General features: G+C 38.4%; 1 protein-coding gene across 4 annotated transcripts; it reads right to left on the minus strand.

The window, feature by feature from the left end:
• LOC111346040 (protein dachsous) lies at nt 1–26,168 on the minus strand. Of its 4 annotated transcripts, none has more exons than XM_088754562.1 (40): nt 25,850–26,168; nt 23,650–23,706; nt 22,562–22,692; nt 22,348–22,407; nt 21,862–21,951; nt 21,448–21,546; nt 21,191–21,298; nt 20,529–20,648; nt 19,617–19,692; nt 18,963–19,069; nt 18,194–18,361; nt 17,532–17,660; nt 16,870–17,028; nt 16,224–16,426; nt 15,720–15,849; nt 14,969–15,060; nt 14,533–14,620; nt 14,015–14,143; nt 13,803–13,873; nt 13,041–13,284; nt 11,827–11,941; nt 11,622–11,686; nt 10,627–10,842; nt 10,015–10,149; nt 9,564–9,691; nt 9,117–9,235; nt 8,858–8,992; nt 8,638–8,733; nt 8,273–8,322; nt 7,901–8,122; nt 7,711–7,799; nt 7,195–7,260; nt 6,501–6,569; nt 5,766–5,966; nt 5,105–5,164; nt 4,446–4,511; nt 4,034–4,076; nt 2,526–2,554; nt 1,956–2,010; nt 1–1,228 (listed from the first exon to the last, which is right to left on the minus strand). In XM_088754562.1, exons 1-40 carry the CDS (start codon nt 25,902–25,904, stop codon nt 680–682), a joined length of 4,824 nt encoding a protein of 1,607 aa, XP_088610688.1. In that variant the 5' UTR covers nt 25,905–26,168; the 3' UTR covers nt 1–679. The 4 variants fall into 4 exon arrangements, with proteins under 4 accessions (XP_088610688.1, XP_088610687.1, XP_022809061.2 ...); XM_088754561.1 differs by having other exon boundaries at nt 4,034–4,079; XM_022953326.2 differs by having other exon boundaries at nt 1–1,231; nt 4,034–4,079.
• Nucleotides 26,169–26,555: the final 387 nt, after the last annotated feature.

Consider the following 26,555-nt stretch of genomic DNA (forward strand, 5'->3'; position numbering starts at 1 on the left):
TTAGATCATTTAAATGCTTTTAATGAGCGCGCACTTATCATGATGAGCATTCTATCGCATTAAAGACAATTTACAATGCAGGTCCATTTGCTAAATTCAGCCGATGTTTCACTAAGCGCGTTTTGTAGTAAGGGATCACAAATACCAAATACCTAACTAACTACACAAAAAGAATCATCATCTATTTCCACTAGCAAACTCACTTCGTAAGAATCAGTGCATACAACTTGGTTCGAACTGGCCGAACAAAACTATTTCCAGTACATAATTCGCGCCTGGTCATTACTTTTATCTACCAACGGTGAGTTCAAACCCTGAGAACTTGTTTGTATGAAAAAAAAAACTTGGACTTCATAGTTAAATACAAGCCGAGATCAGTGAAAATGACCCAAAAACTACGGTACAAGTTCTAGTTCAAGAGAAATCAAATGAAGTGAAACTTTGAGCTTAGGCCCTTCAATCAAACGGCTATTAGGTTGGTACAGAGTTGGCTAAATACTGACTTAAAGTGAAGCTAAATACAAAACGCGGAAAAAGTATAACTCCCCAAAAATGTGAAAAACATTCCCGTGCATCATGAGGAAATCACTGCATAGGATGGACAAAATGAAAGATGATATAAAAGTCCTTTTGCAGACAGTTCCTTCAGCTTAATCTTTAGAAAGGAGTAAAAATTTTGCTAAATCTCCACCACGGTTCCTTCATCATCGTTTATGGCGGCCACGCTAGCTGATCTCCTTGTGTTTTCAAACATAGAACCTACGTCAATCGGGTTTTTTCCTTTGTCATCTTCATCGTTAGCTTCCTCGTTATCACAGAATCTCTTCTTCTCATGTTCATCAAGCTGATAGCTTCCATCTGCTTCTTCACTGATCACAACAATATCAGGAAAATTTTTCCTGGCTGTTCGTTTTTCTCCTTTTCTGTCTTCTGTCCCGCGCAAATCGAACCTCACTCTCCGAACTGTGTTCGTTGCTCTTCTTAACTGACAAGGCGTATCCTCGCCTAATTCACAAACCATCTGACGTTCCATGGGCTTCTCTTCGCTCCTCTCATGGCCCTGACTGCGATCAAATCCTTCATTGCCATGGCTCGCCATGTTTTCTACAATCGTTGAGGTGTCTCTTGCAAAATTGTCTACTACGTCATGGCTTCCATCAATTTCACTGCTGTTCGAGTGGTGATTAGGGGCGAATTCATAATGATTTAAAGAAACAGCTCCTCTTCTCTGCTAAAATAATGTATTGATAATTATTACAAAAATAGGAATTTGTACTGAGATGAATCTTAAACCTTTGTCATCAAAATCAAATTCGATAGAAGAGAACTTGAGAAAATCGATGGAGAGCCGAGGACAGAAACGGTGTGTTGTGACGCAACCATCGACATCAGAACATAACTAGGACTTTCATCAACTGTCGAAACCGGCTCTTTAAATTGTTCGCTTATCGGCCGCGGTGTTTTTTGACAGTAACCGTAGTATTAATTATTAGAATTTCAGCCGCAGACAAAACTCCGATATTTATATCCTAAAATGCAAAGGCATATACTTAAATGCGATGCTTGAAAACACTTTCCGTCCAACAACAATTTTGACTGTTAAAAGATCCTGAAACAACGGCAACTCAGCCAAACAATTCTAAACCAAAAGTCAATTAGGTTGGCTGCAAAACATTTTTCTATATGAAGGGGAAAAAAAGCATTAATTAAATTGTGTAACTAGAGCATGAAGAAACCCTCTCGTTGTTTGCTTCGTAAAAGTTTTTGATCAAAATTAGTACGTACTCCTAGCTGCTTGCCATAGTTTTAATTTTTGCTATCAAAGTATCATGTCACCAGTCACAGATACGACTAAGACTCCTATTTCTCCTTAGTCAGGCACTTAACCATGTTGTGATTGTCGTAAGGAGAAACTAAATGTCCATCAGCACACTTTATCATAACAATAGACTTACCTCCTTAAATCTTTTCCTCTGTTGGTTTCTTACTTTGTAGGAACCACTTGATCTCCTGATGAGGACAATATTTTTTAATCAGTGACTACATAAATTTCAGTCAGTCTTTTGTTTTCAGGTAGAGAAAAATTTATACCTGGTTCAGATTTCGATGATATACTGACACAGGCACAGCAGTCTCAATAGAATCCTATAGACTTATATACAAAGAACAACAACATTACCAAGAAAAGGCTTTCTCCTTTTAAAATCGTGTTTGGCAGAAAAGCTTTGTTATATTTTTACATTGAGTCTCGTATCTATGTAAGAATAATTGTTATGGTTTTATAATAAAATTTTGAACCTCCCTGATGCAACACCAAAACCTAACTTTCGTTTTTGGCGCATTGGGACGTATTGAAGCCCTTCGCTCTACATAAACGAAAATTACTTGCTATGTCAAACATGATGAATATCAGTTTTATTGAAAACTCATCACAAACACGCAGTCCCAACACTACAAAATCAAAGGTAAGGCAACAAACATGTGGCTTGAAAACTTGAGGTTTTTACTCCAGCAGATCTACTTACAATGGTGTACGAAGAAGACTGAATTCGCCCTAAGCAAAGAAAGAAATATATGTGGCATTAACTGTATATGGGGGGAAGCCAACCTAAGCAAGAAGAAAACACCATCAAAGAGTCCTTATTTTGTAGAAAAATAATTTAGAAAAATCAATACTCGATCCTTTAATCCCTAAGAGTGATTATAACATAACCAAAGTAAAGCGCGCGCTCTAATTGGTCAATTTAGCGTCCTATTTACCCCTGGGTGTACGCTGCTGACGTGAGCAAATGCAAAGACTATTTTTCCGCGCGCGCTTGTTTTTTCTTGTCACGTAAGATTTGTTAAATAAAAGGGAACTCGTTAGCTACAATATATCAATGTTATGTTATAAAACAAATCATGGTAAACACCACAGCGTACACTATTGAGTTATGGATGCACTTGGGAGGTTTGCTAAGCACTCAAGAAGCTAGAGTCGCTCTCGGCTATCGTCTCGAGCGACTCTTACGCTTCTTTCCTGCTTAGCAACCTCCCGCGTACATCCATAACTCAATAGTGTACGCTGTGGTGTTTACCATTTGTTAACAAGAATACAAATTCTCCTTACGATATCACTCCTGAATCACTTATTATGGTCAGAAGAATAAAGAAAACGATTAACAACTAAAGAAGCTCCTGATTGTTAAATAAATTCTTCTTGTCAGCACTGTACAAAATGTATGGAGAACAGTATAGAGAATATGCTTATTTACTTATAAGTATATATATATATATTTGGTATCATTTCAGAGCTAAGCAAAGAGTTTCCAGCAATCTGATTGGTCGAGCGGTTCCTTATATGACGCTCTATAAACCGCTTCGTCTCGAGGATTATTCGACGATATTCACCGAACCTGAGGCGAATAACTGTTAAATATACTAATACTTATATACTTATTTAGACACGTAACACCAAGGAGCTCCTGAGTGCTTGTTAAAACGTGTACCCACCATCCCACCCCGGAGAGGACATCCACCACACAGTAATCTCGTACGTGAGAAATTACGTCTCCAACCCCTAACCCTACAGGATACGGGACCTACGGTTTTATTCGTCCTTATCCGAGAAGAATAGGATATCTATCCATTTCTTGATATTATAGAAAGGTAGCAAATTCTCCTCAATTATTTTAAGACCATCAGTATTGGTCCGGCCGGGGCTCGAACCCTCGACCTCCCGCACAACAAGACCGTGAGTATTGGTCCGGCCGGGGCTCGAACCCTTGACCTCCCGCACAACACAATCCAGCGCTCTAACCAAATGAGCTAACAAGGAGGCGGTATGCATACTGATATTAGGTTGTAAAGGTGTCACTGTAACCCCATACAGGCGTAAGTAGTTCTGTTGATAAAGTCATTGTTATAACGTTCATTTCACTGGTAGGAGCAAGGTTAGATACTCCGAATTGAACTTATATCGATCAATCAAAATAAATACCAAAAGACAAAACATAACATGAAAAAGAAAAAAAAAACAATATGGACAACATACCTGGTTTGTTGGAACTTTCTGAACCGTATACTTCGTATTGTCTCTACTGAAACAAGAGACAACTAATAAAACTTTGAGTATGGGTGTGGTGCTTTTGATAAGAGAAGAACAGCCTAGAAGTGGTTGAACTTCGATCGCATACGCGTCATTTGATTAGTTTATTAGGAAACACTCCGCAGTTACTCACAGAAACGATTCGAAGAGAACGTACTCCACGAAGGGAAATGCTAATTCATTAAGATTTGATCATGATTTGCAAGCTTGAATTACAAATATGGGAAACTGAGGTCGATAGTCTGGGTAAACATACTGGTAAAGTTGCGGGGTAGGGAAACTATTATTTCGTGGAGTGAAATCAACGGTAACCTTGGAAAAATAGTAATTTCTTATAAAGTGATTGAAACATATTTACAAAGGTCGTCGAGTTCCATCTGCTTTGGACTCAAAAAATACTCCTGTGCCGGGCATATCCATCAAACTGAAATAAAACGAAACAAACGAGAGTCACAGAACGCAGCATCAACTGATAAGGATTAAGCAAATCGACTCAGAAAGCCCACAAGGGCTCTCTCTTCTCTCTTTGGATGTGAGTGAAACCATGATATTTTGCAACCAGTTGACGATAAAATTAGACGACTACAAAGAGTCGGAACTTTCACCATTTAAATGGAATTAAAATTGCTCTATAGGAAAAGGCTCAATACTCTTAGTTATGTTAGGAGAAAGTGAATGAGCAGAGGGGGACGATGATGGAGTCGGATGGAGACTCCACAAAATCTATTCTTAGTGTAGACAGAAAAGGATGTCCTTTCCTCAGACATCCGCTCTGCAAAATCTCGCTCAAGAAGTAGCCTTTTCCTTTTAATTTGAGAAAACGTTTTCATGGACATAACCAGTCGTTACGCTGTCCACCATTGTTATCAAAATTTACTTTTCCAAGGAAGTACTAGGAAACAGGCTTTTGTTCGTGCGACTATCTACAAATGACTTCAAAATTGTTACATCTAGAAGGACTTCACCGAGGGGCTAGTTACCATTTCGCTCACTCTCTTCTCAATTGGTCATACTTACTACCAAGGCGTCGTAAGTGGATATGGTGATTCACCAGTTGTCTTGTAGGCTCTCTTTTGCCTGCAACATTAGATAAGAAGAGAAGTGGAAAGAAGCAAGAAGCTTATAAATCGAGTGTGACATTAAACTAATGATTCAGAAAAGTTACATTGCCGGTACATCATGTCCTTATCCGTAAACAAGAGTGCAGATGAAGTAATCTCATTTTATTTTTTTTAAAATCCAATCCCAAAGCCTTAAGGTTACTAAGGTGCTACTGATGTATCGTTTAAATGAAAGCGAGGATTGCTCGAACGTTCGTATTCATGCAGACAGGGAGCGTTAAAAAAATGTCAAGATGTTTCGTTCTATTCACAAGCATGTAAAACTTGAAGTTGATTATAACTATCGCTCAATTTGTCAAAACTACAGATGGCAAATAACTGCAACTAGAATGTCCTAATTTTTAAATGTATTTTCAAGTAAACAGCGTGAACGAATAAAATCACCGTGAAAGTCGTAAGCGGTAAGGAAAGAGTTATCGATCGCTGGTTGAGGTCTGTGGCTCAAAAAACGTCTTTGCATAGCTTCAACCAAGCCTCTTCAGGTCTAATCTTACCAGGACGGTCGCAGCACACGACTTGTTATTTCAAACACGTACATACAACTTTTGAAAGCTCACCGTTTCCTCTTTTTCCTGGCTATTAAAATGCTAATGATTGCCCCCACTCCGATACAGCCAGACAGCAACAGCATTACAGCTATCAGGATACTGAACTCCTCCCTTGAGTCCCTGGACGCATCTGCTGTCCCAACAAGAGGAACACGTATATTCCATTTTCGAAAAACATCGTTGATCAGGTCGGTTTTATTTCGCAGGCGACTGAAAATTTAAGTAAAGGAACTGTTTATTTTAGCTAGAGTCAACCGCGAAAAGCAGATAACAGTAGATGGATAAAAATATGAATTAAAGAACGAAAACGTAGGACATTAATTGATTTTTAACACGAGACAGGTACTTTTTGATTCAACCAAATGGTAAAAAAAATTGTCTCCACGTCTTAGAAGGAAATTAATTACCTTCTCAGAAAAAATTGAAAATTTTCATGATAGCAGGATTGCAATATTAATCTTGATAATGATGACCGAAAAGGATAAAATAATGAATATGAACTGGCTAAATGCATCAAAAACGATCCTCTTTGTGTTCGACAGAAAGAAAGATAAAGGGGATATACGTGTGGTGCTGTGTCGGTGGAGGGTTTTATAAACCGAGTTTATAATGCCAATTGGCCACTTCACTTTTTGGGGTTTCTAAAGCTGAGTTAGCTCTTCGTCAGAGTTAAGGAAAGATAAGTGACAAATGGAAAGAGGACCTCTTTATATCCTTTATGATCGTTTTCTTCAGTTGCTTTACCTCATAAACTCATCCCGAGTTAACAAAGACAGGCTATGGTTATCAATAGCATGAAAATAGATGAGTGTGCTAGAAATGATGAAAACAAGAGAGACTGTTAACAATAGATTCTTAAACTTTATTTCACTTCATTTACATCTAAAATAAAACTTTTTTACTACGAATTTGTGCACGGTACACGAACATTTAAAGTTTGCCTTTTGTCTACCTTGTTTGAAATTCCTAACATTAAACCCCAGAGTTTCTGACCATGATAACTGTTTTAAAATTTTAAAATCCAATTTCAAAAGCATTTCAAAATTAGACATTTCCAGATCTGTGCAAACATGTGTAAAAATTTTATGAGGTGTAGCCTTTGACACATTTTTGTTCCCAAATACTTGGATCATTATGTAATGTGCATTTCATCATATTCACAGGTTGATTTAAGCAATACAAGCCCTAAATTAATATGATTATTATTATTATTATTATTATCATTATTATTAAATCATCATTATAATCATTATTGTTTTCATTTTTATCTTAGAAAAAAAAAGCATCAATAACATAGGCCCATCTAAAGTTTCCGCCTGGATTTTCACGGCATTTCAGCTCATTCGTGTTAATATTTATTGCCAGAAATATCATCAGTTATAGCTAATTAAATTGTGAAAACCTTGTTGGCTCTTTGTCTGTTTTCATGACCACTCACCTTCCATCCTCAGTCCCTGTGATGTTTTTCATCATCACGGTCCCTCCAGTGAGATTGCGCAGCATACTAGAGATAAAAAAAAAAGAAGCAAAAAGAGCGATTTTATTACCTCAGAATACAGCATATTTGCTCAAGCTACATGACTAGCTTAATCCTTGAGGTCAGCCTTCGTTTATCAGCGAGAAAAAGCTTTGAAAGATATTTCAGTCGTTTTCTTACAGCTTAGTAGGGCGACAGCGTTGCTTTCGGGCAAGGGTGTTTTTCATGTTGAGCATCGCGACGATAGCTAGAATTAAATCAATCACAGCAACCGTTTACAACGCATATGGAAAATACAAAGAAAATAAGACGGAGAAATGACCAAAGATAAACGACACAAATTACGGGAAAACGCGTATGATTGATTCCTGATCTGTATGATGGAGTATGGCAACACAAAGAGAAATCATTCTCGATGAATCATCGTTGATTCGGGAGGTAGGCAAAGCAGTACAAATAAGAGAACAAACAACAAACCTTTTAATTTCGCTTCTCTTTTCTCGGACAAATACAGAAGGAACACCAAGCTCAAGTGACAGCTTTTTTGAATCAGAGAGGACAAAAATCTGAGGGAGAAGATTGTTAACAAATTGTAGTGGTTGTAGACATATCGTTAGCTATTTGAAACGTAGAGATGGCAACATCTGTCCAACACTCACAAACTTACAAGAACAGATGCATTTTCATTTGCCCTGTTGCTTGGTACTTTTCCTTGGTTGTCCACGGCAGAAACGGTCAGAACATAAAGTAACTTCCCAGTGACCTGGTCCGAGAGATTGGAAAGTACTACGTCACCAGTGGTATTGTCCAATAAGAACAATCCAGGTGTCTCTTCATGTACGATAGAGTACCGAACAGAACCATAAGCGCCGAAATCTTTGTCTGATGCCTATAAAGGAAAGCACAGGTTTTTATCCAAAGGAAAACACTAATGGACCTCATGGAATTCTTATATAATAAACTGAAATTTCAAAGCGTAAGTCTTGCGGCAATTTAAAGTCGAGCACAACAGCAAACGAACTGATCACACATTTTTTACCTGGATGGTTACCACGTTCGTGTTCGTTGTGGCTTCACCTTCGTAAAAACCTGAAAAATATTCGAAAAGAAAGGTAACATCATAAGGATAACATTGAGACTTCAAATAACAGAGAAACAGATCTAATCATTGAGCTGGATTTTGTTTCGTTTTTAAGATAAGTTCGACTCAGTGACTGTGCACTGAATATCGTATGTTCCTTTTTATGTATTCTTGGACAAAGAGATGAATTAAAAACTGACGAGGTTTATGAAAAGTTCCTTCAAAGGGGGAGAGAGGAAAACCCGCTTTGGAACGGTTTAAGTCAAAGGTCTGTCAGCATAAATATTTATTCAATATCTAACTCCACGAATCATGTTACATGCCTCCGATGAATTGTGATTGGATGAACGCAGGAGGGTTGTTGTTCTCATCCTGAATCTCAATTGTGGCTGAAACCTCGTCGAAAGCTACAGCTCCGTCTGAAATGGAAATATCAGTTATGGGATGAGAATTGATACGCAAAGGCTCAGCGAGAAGCACATAAATCACCGCAGACATAAAGCAAGTAGTATGAAAAGAGGCGTGTTTAATTGGTTTAGTCACCTCTTCGTTTCCTGTTACCCAGTCCTACAGGTGAATTAAGTGCTCGTATCAGCAATTGGACGGATGAAGCCGCTTCATTTCCCAAACCCTGCTTGACATAAACTGTTCCGTGATACTCACTGATATTGAAAAGACCTATTACGAATAAGCAAAAAGAACAAAACTAGCTATGGATGAGAGACATAAGGAAAACAGCTGTAAAAGTATGATGACAAAAGCTTACAAAATGGATAAAGAAAGTACGAGGGTTGTTGCGCACCTTTCTCGTTGCCGCTAGCAATTTCATAAAACACATCTGACTGATGTTCTCCGTCCATGTCCACGGCTTTTACTTGTCCTACTAAGTCACCGACTCTAGACAACTCGCCAGAAGAGAACCTAAACGTTTGACCGGTAAAGCATTTTTAGCTTTATAGAACATGAATTATCAGAGACAACTTTGTAGAATTTAGCGTCTACAGCCTTGGACAGAACGATTGACTGTCAATCCGGGACAAGTGTCCAACCTGACAGATTGGGAGAGGTCACATTTCCCTGAACCCTTGCGGGCACTTGCCCCGAAGACAACTTAATCGTGTAGTTGGTTTACATTTGCCATGCGTCCTACATACTGACAGTGTTGACATCCTTACGGATTAGTTTCCTAATGTACGTGGGAAGGATCATGAGCTTTTCCATCGAAATTACAGTGAAAATAAAAGCTTACCGGTAGGAGCGCTGGAGGAACCGAGGCTTGTTATCATCCTCATCACTGATGTTTATAAACACGGGCACCGCGCTTGACACCACTTGAAGCACAGGATCTGGATTTAACAGTTTTGCCTCGACCATCAGCTGCAACGAATGTATTAAAGATGCGTTAGAAAGTGTAAGATGTTGTACTAGGAGGTAGCGTGGTTAACTGAGTGAGTCTTCTCCTATGAGTTAGAGTCTTAACCTTCTCGTCTTCTATAAAAGTTATTTATTTCATAATTTTATCGGTCCTCTTTAGCGTTTGTGCTATAGACACTGCTGAGGGTAAATAAATCCGATTTTAACCATGAAAAGGAATTTATCCAGTCTCAGAAATACAAACCGGTTCAAAAGAGGAGACTTTTCCTGATCAATGTAAAGGCTCCTACAAGGAACAAGTGCGTTTAAATTTTCTAGGCACTCACAGAGTAGTTAGCGGTTATTTCTCGATCCAGTTCTCCCTGAGTGGTGATGAGTCCTCTCTCAGGCTCTATCGTAAACTTCCTTGAGCCCGCGCTACTTTGGTCATGTAAGACTTTGAACACAAAATATGCAGTAGCCTAGAAAAGGATATATGAATATAATATGAAGGACAACAGTGATATTTTTTGCCTAATTATATCATTCTTTCATTTATTCTGGCCAGTTTGAATCCTATGTTGTTCTTTTTTCTTCCCGTTCCTACTTTCGATCGGCTGCATTATTTTTCAGTTTGTTTCTTTCCTTCACTTGAACTTTCGAACGCTCATTATCCATTTACGCAATCGCTTACTCATTCGTTAGTCTATCAATTAGTCTGCAATTCTTCCGTTCTTCCTTTTTCTCTCGGTTGTATCGCGATCGTTCGTCCCCTTATCTTTTCTTTAATTCAATCTCATATCCTAGCATTCATATATTGGTTTCTTATTGACTTTCGGTCCTTTTATTTTCTCGTTTTCTTGTCGGTTTCAGAGCTCGTTCTGGTTATGAATGGCCTAGCTACACAAAGTTTCAGACACTTGCTCTTTTAACACAATGCACTCAGTCGTACAAAATACCTGTACGTTATTAGTAATATTGATTTGAATCACAGGTGTTCCGACTGTAGCAGCCTCTGATATCTCCGCATGATATTCACTAGCGGTAAACTGTGGTGTTTTTCTACTCAAGCCATACACAATCACTTGGACTTTCATCGTTGACCACAACTTGGGAGATGCTAAGGAGTTCTCAGCGATTATAGTCAAGTTGTAGATTTGGTTTTCAACTCGTTTCTGTGAGAAGTAAAGAGGTTTAGAGTAGATTAAACCTTATTACTTGCCCCTCATCTTCTTTCATTTCAATAATTGCTGACAACCGAAGGACTTTAGTGCGATTATGCTTGGAGATTTGATTCTCATTCTCTGGCTGTGTGCAACGCTTTGATCAAACTAGAAACATTTAGGTTAGCCTGCAATCAATAGAACGTCAAAAGATTGGGTTGAGAGGCTTTTTAATCGAGGGATCACCCTCCCCCTGTGGGAAGGATGTCGGAAGATTTTGGTCGTATCACACCAAAATTTACCTAATCCCTGATTATTGGCAGTCAATCTTCTATTTTCCCCCTTTAATACCCTGTCAGTTTATATTCTCTTGTACTCGATCTGTCAGCGAAGTCTGTCACTACCTAAGTTGCCCCTGAAAACCAGCGAGCTCCCAAAAGAATTCCGAAACCCCCTCCCCACCCCACCCCCAAGGAAAAATAATGACTGGTTCTTAAGACATCAGATTAAACTAATTTTCACGAAATTGGAAGATTATCGGAGATGGTGAATTTATGTCAAGGGGGGAGGGGAGAGGGGAGGAAGTGTCTATCTCAGGTTGAGCAATAATAGCTGTTTGGTCAATGTTATGCAACGCTGATCCTTTCAGATTGTAGTCACAAGGAGTCTTGTCTGAGAGGCTAATGCCATCATTTACGAATAAAGTCATAAAGAAATTTTTTTTTCAGAGGGCTGTGTACTGAGCTCGAACGCTGGATTATTAGTCACTGGAAAGGAGGCTCAACACTTACCAGTTGTTGCTTTGCATAAATAATCCCAGTATGATTTTCAATAGAAAAGACTTTTGATCCATTACCTGAGAAAAAAATCAATGTGTGAACAATTTAGTATATCCGTTAAGAAACGTTGGAGTGAAAAAAAGTAGGCGAACAGACTTCTCAAAAAGGTCGTTTTACGCCAAGTCTCAAAGGCATATCAATCATCCAGTACTTGTACCTTCAATGTGATAAGATATCTTAGAGTTGACACTGCTGTCTCTGTCAAAGGCTGTCACTCTGCCAATCTCAGTGTTGGCAGGAGTCAAATCTTGCACTCGGAAAACAGTGGATTCCTATTCAGAGAAAAAAGCCAAAAATATATGCACATATGGCAAACAAATTCAACTCAAAACAAAGTAGACTATTAAAAAAAATCATTTTCCGGCCCACAAACAAAACATGCGACCCATTTGGTAGAGTTAAAGAGGTGAGTAAAGTAAGCGCCACGTGCGTCCACAGTATATTGACCACTGTGATGACGAATATCTTTATCGATAAGAGTAGAGTCCACGCTAAACCTCTGTCGATTTGTTAAATTGAGTCAGAGCATCTCGCCCGAGTGAGCTTATCGAGAACACTAGAGTTTAACATGGAACCTATAACAATTTTCAGTGTATTACAATCTGATGGACCAATATGGGACTCTAAAAAAGGAGAGTGGAGATATTCGATTGGTAAATTTTTCATGCGAAGGCTTCAGTGAGAACATTGACTGGCATTATAAGTCGAGGGAGCGACTCACGGTGAGGCACTATTTGTCGATTGATTTAAGCCAAGGGCAACTTCGGCTTGCTTTCGAGTCTCACTGTCGAGGAAGCTCCTGAAATATCCTCGCTGACACTCACTGTTTATTGATTAGGTGGAACCCAAAAGCAAATTACTTAACGAACAATCTTTCTGTTTCTAATATATGTCTGCCGGTTAACAATACATAGTGAATTCACTTCATTCGCATCTTTCGCTCCGACGAAGGGCTAACGCTCGAAACGTCAGCTTTTGTAACCGTTACGGTGGCCAATTTACCATTTCGACTTTGTTGACATATCCAAATTATAAAGTGGATCCGTCCGAGTTTAAACTAGAATTCCAGAGTTCAATCCATGAACGTAACGAAAACATACACACCAAGACTCCGACTTCAGTAAAATCACATTATGTGATCACGTGACTAACAAGCAACAAGTCAATGTCTACTATGGGGGGTCCCCAGAATTCCACGCATAATGTCGCCATACTAAGATCAAGTGACTCTAGAGTAAGAAGTGCAACTGCTTCTTATCCAGACAGATAGACTTTGTTTTTAAAAAAAAATACAAACTAAGGTAACCATCGAAGAAAGTGAAGTGTAAAAGAAAGAATCTCAAGTCCGAAAAAAGGGGAACGAATACAAACCGTTGTGTTGTATGCGATGCAAGCCAGAAGATTTTTAAGTTCTTTCACATCAGGTTGCACGTTGAAGAATTTTGGTGCATTATCATTGATATCAATAACATTGATTGACACTTGTACCGCTGTCCTTCGTGACTGCGGGAGCCCTTGATCTTCAGCTTGCACAACCAATATGTGAGAACGAGAGACTTCATAATCCAGCGCTTTGCTCGTGAAAATTTCTCCTGTCGAAGAGTTTATCCTGAAACTAATTAATCAAACGGCATTTTGAGTACCGCCGCCTGGTTAGCTCAATTGGGAGAGCGCCGGACTGCTGTGCGGGAGGTCGAGAGTTCAATACCGGCCGGACCAACACTCAGGGTCTTAAAATTAACTGAGAAGAATATGCTTCCTTTCTTTAACATCAAGAAATGGTTAGATATTCTAGTCTTCTCGGATAGGGACGAATAAATGGAGGTCCCGTCTCCTGCAGGGTTAGGGGCAGGAGACGTTAATTTCCCACGCACGAGATTACTGTGTGATGGATGTCCTCCCCTGGGGTGGGATGGGTGGGTAACAGGACCCCCGTTGATACCAGTGTTTACTACACTGAAGGGGCTATCCTGTATAAATATAGATGTCTGTCTGTCTGTCTGTCTGAGTAGGTATCATCGTTACTCACTTCTTCTACACAGTGTTTTCAGAAGTGCTGTATTTTCTTTAGAAGGATCAAATGGCATAAACTTTCGATGATAAATATCTTTGTTTAACAGCACTCAAGTATACCTTTTGGACGATGGTGTATTCATCAATGAATAGATTATTTGAGCATTTCTTCCTATGTCACTGTCGTTTGCCTAAATAAAATAATAAAAGGTGGAATTTAAGATTTTTGAAACTGACCATAAGAATGATCGCTGCATTCATCCAGATCTGTCAATCCATGAAAAAGTCAAATTCTTTTACAAAGAATTATTTCTCCAGAGCAGTTACTTTACCTTGATATTTCCCACAGTCAGTCCAGAGGTCTCCTCTATCACAGAAAACTGGTGGCCATCCAGTGAGGTGAATTGGGGTGAGTTGTCATTGACGTCACCCACCAAAACTGTGACATTAACAGCAGTGCTCTAAGATGCATTTAGTTTGAGTTAGTATTGTTGGTCAAAGTCCGGATAACGCTAAGAGTTGATGGGAAGATAACAGCACTTGTTTGTCACTGACGTCACCCATCAAAACCATGACGTTAACAGCGGTGCTTTGAGATGCATTTAGTTTGAGTTAGTATTGTTCATCATAAATGAATAAAGGCTGATAGTTTCTAAAGTAACTGTTTGGGGCTACGTCGGTGGGGTAACGAAACGTGGGTCGGTGGGGGTAACGAAACGCTCGAAACGTCAGCTTTTGTCATCGTTAAGGTGGCCAATTTACCATTTCAACTTTGTTGATATATCCAAATTATATTGTTGATCATAGTCTGGATTAAGCTAATAGTTGACGGGATGATAACAGCACCTACCTTATTCCCGCCATCCTTTGCTTGTACGATCAGATGGTAAACTTCAACTTTTTCTCTATCAAGCTCTTTCGCAACACTTAAAGAACCGCTAAAAAAGAATGTGATAAAAATTAATGAACCAAACAAGCAGAAAGGAAAGTTCCCTATAGCTTACTAGTAAGTATTTAGGATTGGAAGAATAGTATTGGAAAGAGATTCGTAGTACACTCGTAGTAATATAACGCAAGGACCCTATAATATTGACCCCAAGTTTTGATCTCGGTCAATTTACGAAAAATGTTTCAGGTAATGGATTGATCTCTTCTACAAACATCACGAATGCAATTTCGTGAGAGAGAGAGAGAGAGAGAGAGAGAGAGAGAGAGATATTAAATTAATCGATAAGATGTAGTCTTCTTTTCAATATTCAATTCCTAAATGTTCGCCGAGTTCATACCTTTCTTGATCAATACTGAAGACAGTTCCTGAATTTCCTTTCAGAAAGAGATACTCTATCGCTGCATTTTTATCCAAATCTTTGTCCGTGGCCTATAGAGGATGGACAGTATATATTTAAAAACGAAACTCCATCGAAGAAATAGGTTAGCTATTAGTATATATAACTAACTGCAGACAGTACTGTCTCGGCCTTCTGGGCCTCATCAGTGAAGTGCTGATGTTAGGATGGGGGATATGTAATGGAAAGAAACCGTAAACTTCTGTGTCGAATAAAGATACTAAAATAAATGAAAAACGAAAGTCCTCTTTTTCTTTGCTTTTGCGCAGCGTTTCACCGCTGTTGCGGCTCTTCAGGCATAGTAAAGTGTGTTTATTGACTTTGCTATGCCTGAAGAGCCGCAACAGCGGTGAAACGCGCAGCGCAAAAGCAAAGAAAAAGAGGACTTTCGTTTTCCATTTATTTTAGTGTATATATATATACTTTTTTTTCATTTCGAAAAGGGCATGCATCCCGCGATCGATACATTCACACTATCTGAGTTACATTTTTCCACTTTACAGACCTCCCAAACAGGCAATTAATACACACAGTACAGAGTGTGTATCTCTGGCCTACATGTTTGTGGTGATTTGTCAAACCCAGCGTCATTTATAAAGGGGGTAAGTTTCTAAAGGAACTGTGGTGCTGCGTCGGTAGGATTACTCAAGATAATCTGGTTTTGTTATCTGAGAACAATTTATCTTCTGACCTGAACTGTCAAGAAGGTTGTGTTCACTGCAGCAGACTCTGTGACAGTGACGGTGTAGAAGGCCTGGCCAAATAGAGGAAAGTTATCATTGATGTCTTCAACGTTGATTTTGACTGGTACCGTGCTCGACCTTCAATCGAATGCAAAAGGCATCTCCCTTAGTAAGAAAATTAAAGTTGAATCGCTAAACGAACCTCTAAGCGTGACTAAGCTTTTTGTCGAAGTGAAAAAGTGGTAAGGTTCACCCATAAAATTCTTTTGGAGTGACATATACTAGAATTACTTTCCTTTCTCCATCAGTAATCAAAGTTGAAAAGATTAAACTTCTGTGCATTGCCGTGCTTTTCTTTCTTTCTAATTTAAAACTATAACGGTCAAATGAACATCCTTATCTAGATCAAGATTACCCATAAGCCATGTTTTTTAGGGTAGTCTATACCAATAGCGTTTTTGTGGAATTGCAACCCTACCCCTTCTCCCTGGGTCTTCTCGTATCCTACAAACCTAGTCTGCGTGTTCAATGCGCTATTTTCCGCCGTCACTGTCAGGTAGTAAATACTGATGTTCTCCCGATCAAGTGGTTTTGTGGTTGTTATTGATCCATTGATAGGATTAATGACAAAATCTAGATAATGATAGTTCAGATCTGGAACAAGACTGTAGACGATTAAAGCATTGAATGAAGAATCGCTGTCATTAGCCAGAATCTGGAGGTTGAAACGGGAAAATAGAGATATGAGTATCGTTGTGCTAATTATACTCATCGGTAACAACAACATAACGGTCCGGAAAAAAACTTTCCACGTTACTCAAGATTGTCTAGATGTAAATCCAAATACAATCCGTTTCAATCTATTTCGCTTTGCGCATTCAAAAATATTTTTACTGTTTCTTTGCTTCGTAAAAGTTCCACTTTCGCTCTAATTTTTAGTTTCACATCCTTAACCATTCTTTCTCCTTCGAGATTCTTTTTTAGTGTTTTTCTATCTGATCGAATTAATGATTTTGTTATTTTTGCATAAAGCGAAAAATATTTCGAAGCGTAACCACACGTCTTGCTCCTCTAAAGGCAAAACTGTAACCAGTTGTTCTGCCCTTCTGTGGTCTCTTTTTCTCTCAGACTTGCTAAATAAACTACTTTTTTAGATACCTGCAGGACATTTGTTCCACTGGGGAGCTCCTCTTGGATTGCTATTTCATAGAACGGTTTCAAGAAGCGTGGACTGTTGTCATTTCTATCTTCCACTGTAACAATCACCGTGGTGTTGCTGCTATACTTTTCGACAGTTTGAAATTCTTTGACGAATACCTGAGTGGTAAAAATGACAGACTGTATGGTCAAAATTTAATGTAGGAAAATTACGAGTAGCTGTGTTGCACTCCGCATTATTTAAATCTATTATCTATACAAAGGTCAATTACACTTTTAAAACAACAAGAACCAGCCTCCAAAAGGGTTCTTATACACTGAGAGAATTTCGCCCTCAGGACGTTTCAGTTAGATATCAAAATAATATCAACCAAAGTTATGAACAAGTTGGATATCGTTGTTAAAACCTCTATGACATAATTTAACAGGGTTCCCTTTTTTTTTACTCGACTCCATGCTCAGCCGAAGCTAATACACCCTTACTTCACATCAGCTCTTCACTTTGACACACTAAAACGAAAATCCTGGTTTTCGTCACTTAGCGATCGCATCCATCGCGCACCTTCAGCGAAAATTGTTCAGACGTTTTTGATCCGACACGAGCTATCAATTGATTTCACAAGGAAAAAGTGGGAAGTCTTAGGAAATGCCTCTCTGTTTACCAAGAAGGTATAGCGGTCTTGCTTTTCACGGTTTAGCGACCCATTCACAACAAGGACACCAGTATTTGCAACGAAGGCAAAGGGGGTTCCATCATTCGGCGAAACGTAGGAAAACGCGGCGTTAATTCCCTGGAGAACAAATGAAAATGGGTTATAAAGAAATTTGATATTATCCAGGAGAAATTACAATATTCTAAAAACCGTTTACTGTTGGTTACCTAACTGAGGCAACATAAAGACATAGAAGGAGTCAATTGTTCATCCATTGCATCTCTGACACTTCTTCACATCGTCCCTCTTCCTAACCAGCTTCTGTTGCAGCAATCCTTTTTCTCAGTCTTATTTCCCACACAACGCGCTATAATTAGTTTATTCTGCTGATTATAGAGGGAGGCATCGTGGGAGTAAGGGTCTGCCAAAACTTGCACCACATAAAATAACCCAACTTTTGCTTCAGTTCTAAAGGTTATGAAGAGGTAACTGTGCTCTCCTTCTTCAATTGAAGAATGGTATCGATCCAAAAAAACATGCTATTTTAAGATGTAGAAATCTTCATTTTTACCTCTTGAAACTGCGTAGGAACATTTTTCGAAAAGTTTGGTAAATAAGAGGGTAGAAAATTTTGATTCTTCCGTGAAATTTTAAAAATGTTACTGACTAACTTGGTCAGCATCACTCGCTTTCACTTCACCAACAATGGCACCAATCCCTGCATTCTCTTGAATTGAAAATGAATAATGCTTGGCTGAGAAGACTGGCAAGTTGTCATTTGCATCACCAATCTGGATATCAATTGTGGCATGATCAGGAAGATGATATGTAGAGTAAGCCTGTAGATCAAAAGAGAAAATTCGAAGTTTCAATCCATCGTTTCTACGACAAAATCAGTGAGTAACTTGTGCTCAATCAGTTTACGTCTTTTAAAATCGGAGAGACGCTTTCATCATTTTTCTAAGGAATGCTTGTAAACTATGAATAGGCGAGATAAAAACATAGGGGAAAGTTGTTAAATTCTGTAAAATTCATGCGGTGACGTGAAACAGACTAACAGCATTGGTGATAATGTTTTTGTGTGTGTGTGTGTGTGTGTGTGTGTGTGTGTTTATTGCGAATAGTCTCTACGAGTAACCGCTACACGTTCATTGCTTTCCTTTCCGAAGCAAGTCATCGTATACAATCTTTTCCGTCTTTTTCGGACAAAAATATCTTAGGAATCGAAGTGTTGCGTACTGTAACCAGTCCAAAATGAATATCTTTATAATATCAACCAAACAGAGAATTGGGGAAAGGATAGGTAAATGTAAGAGGGGCGAATGTTCAGCTATGAGGTGTATACACGATGAACTCTACCAGGGCTATGTTTGGTCATTTATTTCGTATAGCCAGTGATCAACCAACGCTTGGTTGCAACGACCAACTGTGGTTGCCTACCAGCACTCTCAGCTTATATTCAGAAACATCTTCTCTGTCCAGCGTTCCATTCAAGGAGATAACACCAGTGGATACATTGATGACAAACAAACTGTGATTATTGGTCGCTGAAAAAATGAGTGAGATCAAAAAGCAAACGAAAGAAAAAAGGATTAAGATCATTATCATTAACATCTAACAAGCATCATTAACATCTAATAAGTAGGATTGATGCTGTGGTAAACTGAGGAAATTGTAAGACGAAATCATCCTTTATCCGTATCATAGAATTTATGTCTCTCAAGTTATACCAAGATAACACTTTTGGAATGCAGCCAAGTTACCTTGAGATTTTTTATCTTGTCTTCAAACTATACTTAAGATTGAGGAGAGGTATTGTACAGGAATCGTCACAGCGTACGACCATCCGCCTTTTATCAACTAACTCGAATCTTACCACCTTTCAGTTAAAACCTTGAACCTCAAACAAATGACTCAATATAAACACTATTGTGCTTAATGTGTGTAAAAGATGAGTGAAACGTAAGTTTCACAGTATTTGTAATCTTCAACAATCATCGTTGTTGTTTTACATGTGCTTACTCTAAGAAAACTGTTGCTAGTCAATTGTTTTTCTTTCTTTCCCCTTTCTGTTTTTTCCGGTGTGGTACTTACACTCAACCATCTTATATGTCACTGGGTCATTTAGTTTGTCTTGATCAGCCGCAGTAACTTGGATGATGGACGTTCCCTGGTGAAAAGAAAACTATCTGTTAACAAATGAACAACATCTACGCTGGGACTCAAGTTGTACAGACGAACGATATGCGATCTGGTGTAAATACTTTATCAACCCTTGGATCTACCCGTTAGTTTTATCACGGCCAATATCTGCGGGCATTTCGTAACACAGCCACTACAGCTCAATAGAAAGAGACCACAACATCGCACTTGCAGCTTTGTCAACGACTAAATTCGTAGCTTCCTTGATGTGCACTGCTGCCGATATCAGTGAAGATTCAGGAGAACAAGGCCATGGTCTCAAGATTCATCCTTATCCGCGAAGCCTGGAAAATCTAACTTTGTACACATACTTCTGAAAATATGATATTTAGAAACAATGATACTTCTAGGCCCTGCTCTATTTCCCACGACTTTGCAAAATGTTTAAGTTAATTTATCGTTTGTTTTACAATGTAGTTTCTTCAGATAGAGATGGCCACGTTTCGACTGCATACTGCGAGTCTTCTGCAGGTGATAAATCTCGAGGCTTTAGCTGCTTGGATTGGTGCATTTCAAAAAGCACTAATAAAGAAGAGCTGTACGGCCGGTAGCAAACCGGGAACACAACAGCGAGATGGGTTACAGGAGCAGAATAACAGTGGATCATAATGCTTCTTAGTTTTAAGGTCGCAATGGTAAACCTCGTCCCCTGGAGACTGGTGAAGAGTCGCAGAATGCATGCAGTCGACTGATGCGACCACATCGGAAATTAATTCATCACAAAGCAAGTAATAGCACGAAATTCGTAACCATTTTGTTTCATCACAATGGATAACCATGACCTCTTCTCATCCTTTTCCTTACCACACTACGGTCCTCTCTTACGAATCCCCTGTACTCAAAGGAGGAGAATTTAGCAGGCAAATCGTCCTCATCTCCTACTGTTATTGACAGGATTGTCCAATTCGAGAAGCTCTCGTGATACTGTAAGTAAGAAAGAAATAAGAAAATCAAAGATCAATAGATCTTCTTATCTTAACTATTGCATAGCACATTTTAAAGTTCATTGACTCCATTGCTTATCAGCGACATGCAAAATGTAAAAGCTTCGGGTCCATTCTACAGAATTCTCTCAGGACATACAGTGAAACTGAAAAAAAAAACTTTTGAGAGAAGATAATCGTTTATTTCCTAAAGGAATAAAAATTAAACATATTTATGGACACAGACATACAGACATATAGGCTGAGAGACAGAGAGACAGAGAGACGGGGAGACAAAAAGATACAGAGAGACAAAAAGATACAGAGAGACAGAGAGACAAAAAGATACAGAGAGACACAGAGACAAAAAGATACAGAGAGACAGACAAACAGACAAACAGACAGAGAGACAGACAAGCAGACAGAGAGAGAGACAAACAGACAAAGGGACAGACGAAAAGAAACAAAAGAGAGGTAGAAACACCAAGGCTGAATACGCAACGGAACGTTGAATACGTAAGATCATTAACAAGCCGAACTAACATTTGAGGCTGTGATATTGAGCTTGTATGAGGATCTTAACTCAAAGTCCAAAGCTTTTACCAACAGTACATCGCAGTGATAAGCATCCTTGATCTTAAACATTCCATCCTGATGAAAAACATTAAGTAAAAGAAACTCGTAAATATAACGATCTTCTAGTGTACATCTAGTTGAATACAGCTCCTACACTCTTTAATAACTTGATTGAATGTGATGGGTGACAGTGAAATATCAAATAGCAGTTACAGCAGACTAACTTCATTTCCATCTGCTATTTCATAGAGAATTTCTGCATTCTCTCCAAAATCGTCATCCAAAGCTGTAGCAGAGAATATCTGTTGATCAACGTCACATGTCTGGAAAAATTCACAGAAAATAAATGAGATTTTAAATTCAAATGAATGGCGATATATGATAAAAAGAGATATTACTTATTAGATATTGCCAGGGAGAGGTCACCCCCTAATAAATATATAATGAAAAAAACCTCAAAACATGTTCCGGGATGTTTGTTGGAATTGAGCCGTAAAGGTATAGACAGTATCGAACAAATCCACAGTCGAAACTGCTATATTCGTTATTGCGCATGCATGCATTTCTGGACTAATCTCAGGTGACAGTACTATCAGGTGAAGACCTTGGGGATACAGGGACCCCAATCCGATATTTACCTCTTTAACAGTAATATTGTAGTGTTGGCTTGGAAAGCGCGGTGAATTGTCATTGATATCTTGAATCCAAAACCAAACTTGGGCTGAGGCCTGTTTAAGGGTAAAAAAAAGAAATACAGACGTTTAAATACCTCTTACTAACCGAGTTTGAGTCCGTACTGTAAGTTAAGGACCGAAGTTTTTCAACTCGGATTTATGGCCAAAGTGCGAAGCACGCGGGCCATTAGTCCGAGCGAAAAAAGGTTTTATGCATAAAGGAGTGAGAAAACGAGATTGGCAAAATAATTATTGTAACTCAGGGTTCAAATTGAAAACCTGATGTTCACTTAGGTTATATTATTTCTCGACAGCGAACCAAAAACCATTGGAAAAAAAATATCACAGCATTATACCCTCCTGAACTAGAGACAATACCATAGCTAGTACTTTAGACTGAAGTTTCTTTCAAGCAAGAACAGACTTGTGGGAATTAATGTTCATACGTACCTTATTGCCAGCATCATCAAAGGCGTACACCATGAATGTATCTTGTGTGTAATTTTCAGCCTAATAATGATATAATAATGATACGATAACCTTTATAAATTAATTACTCCCTTTTTCTTATGTATACCGTCCAAACCTGGGGCTTGCTAAAATTAGTTGGTCTTTGACGTCTTTGATATCATCAAATTCTTCCAAGCAAACGTTGTACACAAACCTCTCTATCAAAGCGTCTTTCGATTGTTATTATGCCTGTCGTGTTGTCGATAGCAAAAAGGTTCCCAGCATCCGCACTGAGCTCATATCTTACTGGATCTGGATCTGCCCTTGCTCGAGCCACAAATGAACCTAAAAGCAGACGGTTCATATAGTGATATACGGCACTGGTTGTGTTGATACGTAAGGGGTGGAGAAGACAAATTTGATATGAGCGATTTAAATGTTTCAGCTCGAACTCGCGCTACCATCAGACTTCTCGCGGTTTCCGTGATAGTAATGGTCCTTTTCATCTAATAGATAAATTCGCAAGAAGTGTTTCCTCCCAGAACGAGGTCCAGGTTTGATAGAGTTCTTTTTGAGTGTCAAAATCGTATTTTCCTCCACTTCAGGAACTTCAGTGGTATTAGCTCGTGCGTTGAGATTACTTAGTATCTTATACGAAATCTGATTATGTTGCGGGCTAAAACCAACTATAACATCCGCAAGGCTTACTTGGAGGTGGATATCGAAAACTTTTCAATCAATGCAAACACTTCAAGACGAATGTGTTTGCAATATTAGAGCACTTTTCAAATAAGTGTCGAAACTAACCACGATTGCCTTGGTCTTTCTTCACTCCGCTCTGTGATTGGTCCGACAAACTCCTGCCACCTTCTTAAACCAATCAGATTCAAAACTAAAACAAATCGTGATTTGATCATTCGCACTTTCCCGCATTTTAAGCAGTTTGCCTGATTTTTTACTTTGAGTTTTCCTTAGCTAACGATGATATCAATCGTTGCTCCGGTCAGGCTGCTGTGATTTCAGTTAGTTTTGATTTTTCGAAACTCAGCTGAAAACTGCTCTAAGATTATTTGGCCTTCCTTTAGCCAACAAACAGATGACCTCACTGTGCGAGCACATTATTCTTTTTTCATTGCTTTAGAGGGGCTAAATAGGGACTTAATCAAGATGGCTTAAAACTATATTAATTGTTAAGAAGAAGTCAAAGTGATTGCCATAGGAATGAGATGCCATAGGAAAGAAGGCATTTGAGGCGAGGAGGAAAGATTAGGGAAACGACTGTTAGCAAACTAAACCACTAACCTGGCTGCTTCTCTTCGTTAATGGTGACGAAGATGAAATCTATCGGAAACTTTAGCCCTGCAAGTTAGGATGGAAACTTCAATTATTCCCCCCAAAAAAAAAACCATGGGCGTGGCTTCAGCATTCTCGAAAGAAACTCACATAAAAACAAAAATTGAAAGAATGGAAAATGCACGGACAAAAATCACGCCATGGATCAGTAAAGAACTTCATTTACGGACGTGGCGAGTTGTAAGGGTCCAGTGGGAACAGTAGAGGAAGAAGTCGTTGATTATCAGCGACTAAAAGAGCAACACTTGCGCGAACAAGTCAGGACTAGCAGGCACCGAAAAAAAAGGCAATTAAAGGATGATGGAATTTTTTCCCTTGGCCTTCAGCCTTAAAATATATCTTGAAAGCTGAATCATTGGTGTGTTTCTGTTATACCGCAAATTAAGGAGGCAATACTTCCTGAATTGTGACCTCAAGCAAGCTGACAATTATCGCCGTCAGTTGTAACGAAAAAAAAAACTAACATGAGAGTCTATACATAGATGAGAGGACCGGAGACTAGTACAGTCAGGTACTTCATCATTTATACATCACTTTTCGTATTTTATTAACTCTTTAGAGGGCCACAGGTTTGTCAGCTATACAGCTGTTACGTGTCCCCCTCTATAAATAAAGTCCTTACTTACTTACTTACTTTAAATTCCAGAAGTGATTGACACGTAACTTCTCCCTATGATATCCATACATTATCCAGCAAGTAGGTAATGAGAAGTTAAGAATACTTAAACTTTTTAGGTGGAAATTGTAGTTTTAGATCTAACACCAAATTTCCGTAACTTATTTACGAGAAAATACGTAGCAGCTAGAGGGGAGAATTAACATTCGGATCTAAGAAGTTGAGGTACCATAATGGACCCCCAGTTCTGCCTCCTTTCCTTGGCTTTCGCATTTTCATCATTACGTGAGCGACAGAAGCGCATCAGTCTGTTACGTTCACTCCGTTTCTTACTACGATAGCAAAATTGTTTAAAAACTTTGCGAAATTTTCTTTTCAATCTATTCGAAAAATTGTTTTATTGACTTCATCGATGTAAAATCTTTTAATTGTTTTTCCCAAGTTCTTACATTTAGGAACGAATTGAATAGATGTAGCGGTTTGAATAAAGGCCGATTTGCCGCAAAATTTGCATTTGTGAATTTGCAACTAGTCCAAGATATACCACAATATTTTAATGACACCTGACGGTGTTCGCAATGATATCATAACAGTTCTTTATTTACATTTCAAGAAGAGAAATTATTCGTCAAGCGGAGCTCTAGGCTCTAAACTATTTATAGCTGATAGCCGTGTGAGGGTAATTTAACTTTTCAAAAGAAACGGCGTCTTAAAGAAACTTCGTTGTTCAACTGAAAATACGAAAAAAAAACCTACAAACTTCTCAGTTTAGCTTCTGTAATAAGGAAATACAAAAAATTTTCACCAAGGTTTGATTTCGTAAAAGTTAAGTCTTTGTCCAAAAGGAACGTGATAAATATTTGATGATTTCAAACCAACCACATTGAGATGACTCAACAAAGAACATAATGAGAATTGGGGTGAAGAAGAGCGTCCGTATCTTTCCTTTTGTGATCTCAGAGCGAGAAATAATATCTTTATCATTCCATAAAGAACATTCTCCAGCACTTTACTCGAAAGATTATCGAGTTTTTTAGACATCTCTCTTTTTTCCCGAATAATAACCTTTGACTCACAAAATTGTATGAGGAAGAAAGACGTAAATGGTGTAAACAATATTTAACTGGAAGTGACTAGCAGAAAAGTTCTACAGAATCTAAATTAAATGTGTTGCCTTGATGAAAATCATTTCTTAAAGCGATTCTGTCAAACAACTTGTCCAGTGCAAATCAAGTTTTGATTTGTAGGAATTTTCGGTGATGTTTCCACTGAAATTATATGAATTCTTAAGTATACTGAGAAAAATATATACAAATATGCAAAATTTTGGTTGTAATAAATTCTCGCCATAAGAGTTATCTGAGAAACATCTCTAGCTATGATAAAACGAAGTCTGATCAACCTGGCAATTTTCCTCATGAAGTCACTCTAAATGCATGCTAACCCGAATACTACCTAGGTTGAAAACCCAAGAAAACAAGTTATTTAAAGAAAAAAAAAATTTCAAATTATTTGAAAACTGGATAGACTTACCTTGGCAATAGTGGAAAGGCAAAAACATCATTGAAATTAACAGATTTGTTTCCATGATTGCGCATTCGTGAGGGTGACTTTTCTCTCCGTTACATGGTCCTCCTTTTGGTAAACATTCTATGTTTTTGTTTTCTTTCTTTTCTCAGAAATACCGTACCTTGATCTCCTGTCTAGAACTTATTCACATTGATTTCTTTTTTTCTTACTATGATCTCAAGAACACATTAGAAAAATACCTTCAAAGTTTGATTTACATCGAAATTTTCAAACAAGGTACCTTTCAGGCTCGAACTAAACCTTGTGTCAGTTATGTATGATGTCTTAGATTAATTATTTAAAGAGTAATTATCCCGTTCAATAGCTCAGCATCAGTCTTTTAAAATTCATAGAAAAAGGACTTTGGGGTCTATCGCCCATCAAACTCTCGAGCGCGATTAGTCTGAAAGCAGTATTCGAATCAAATCTTTGGGAATATTCTGTGATAACCCCTTGTGATTTTCCCTGATTTTTTAAGCTTCGCATTCAAAATGGTGGAAGTCTTCCATCCAAATTTTTAGTCGAGATGCTAGAGCCTTTTGTTTTTTATTCAAAAGAGGAGATAAACTTCAGCTGTGTGTTTATTAAGTTCCACGACGAGCATTTTGAATAGTTGACATCTCTCTCTGTAAATCTGTTTAGACGGTAAGTTATCTGTGAGCATTTTTCC

Source organism: Stylophora pistillata, chromosome 3 (assembly GCF_964205215.1).
Source record: "Stylophora pistillata chromosome 3, jaStyPist1.2, whole genome shotgun sequence".
NCBI lineage: Eukaryota > Metazoa > Cnidaria > Anthozoa > Scleractinia > Pocilloporidae > Stylophora > Stylophora pistillata.

Bases quoted from the DNA above. Each gene is read 5' to 3' on its own strand.
- LOC111346040 (XM_022953326.2), bottom strand. From the start codon at position 25,904: ATGGAAACAAATCTGTTAATTTCAATGATGTTTTTGCCTTTCCACTAT. The intron at 14,621-14,968 runs GTATGAACTCGG...ATTCTTTTTTAG, and splicing joins TTCAGTATTGATCAAGAAAG to CGGTTCTTTAAGTGTTGCGA. The intron at 10,150-10,626 runs GTATTTTGTACG...ATCCTTTTCTAG, and splicing joins ATATTACTAATAACGTACAG to GCTACTGCATATTTTGTGTT.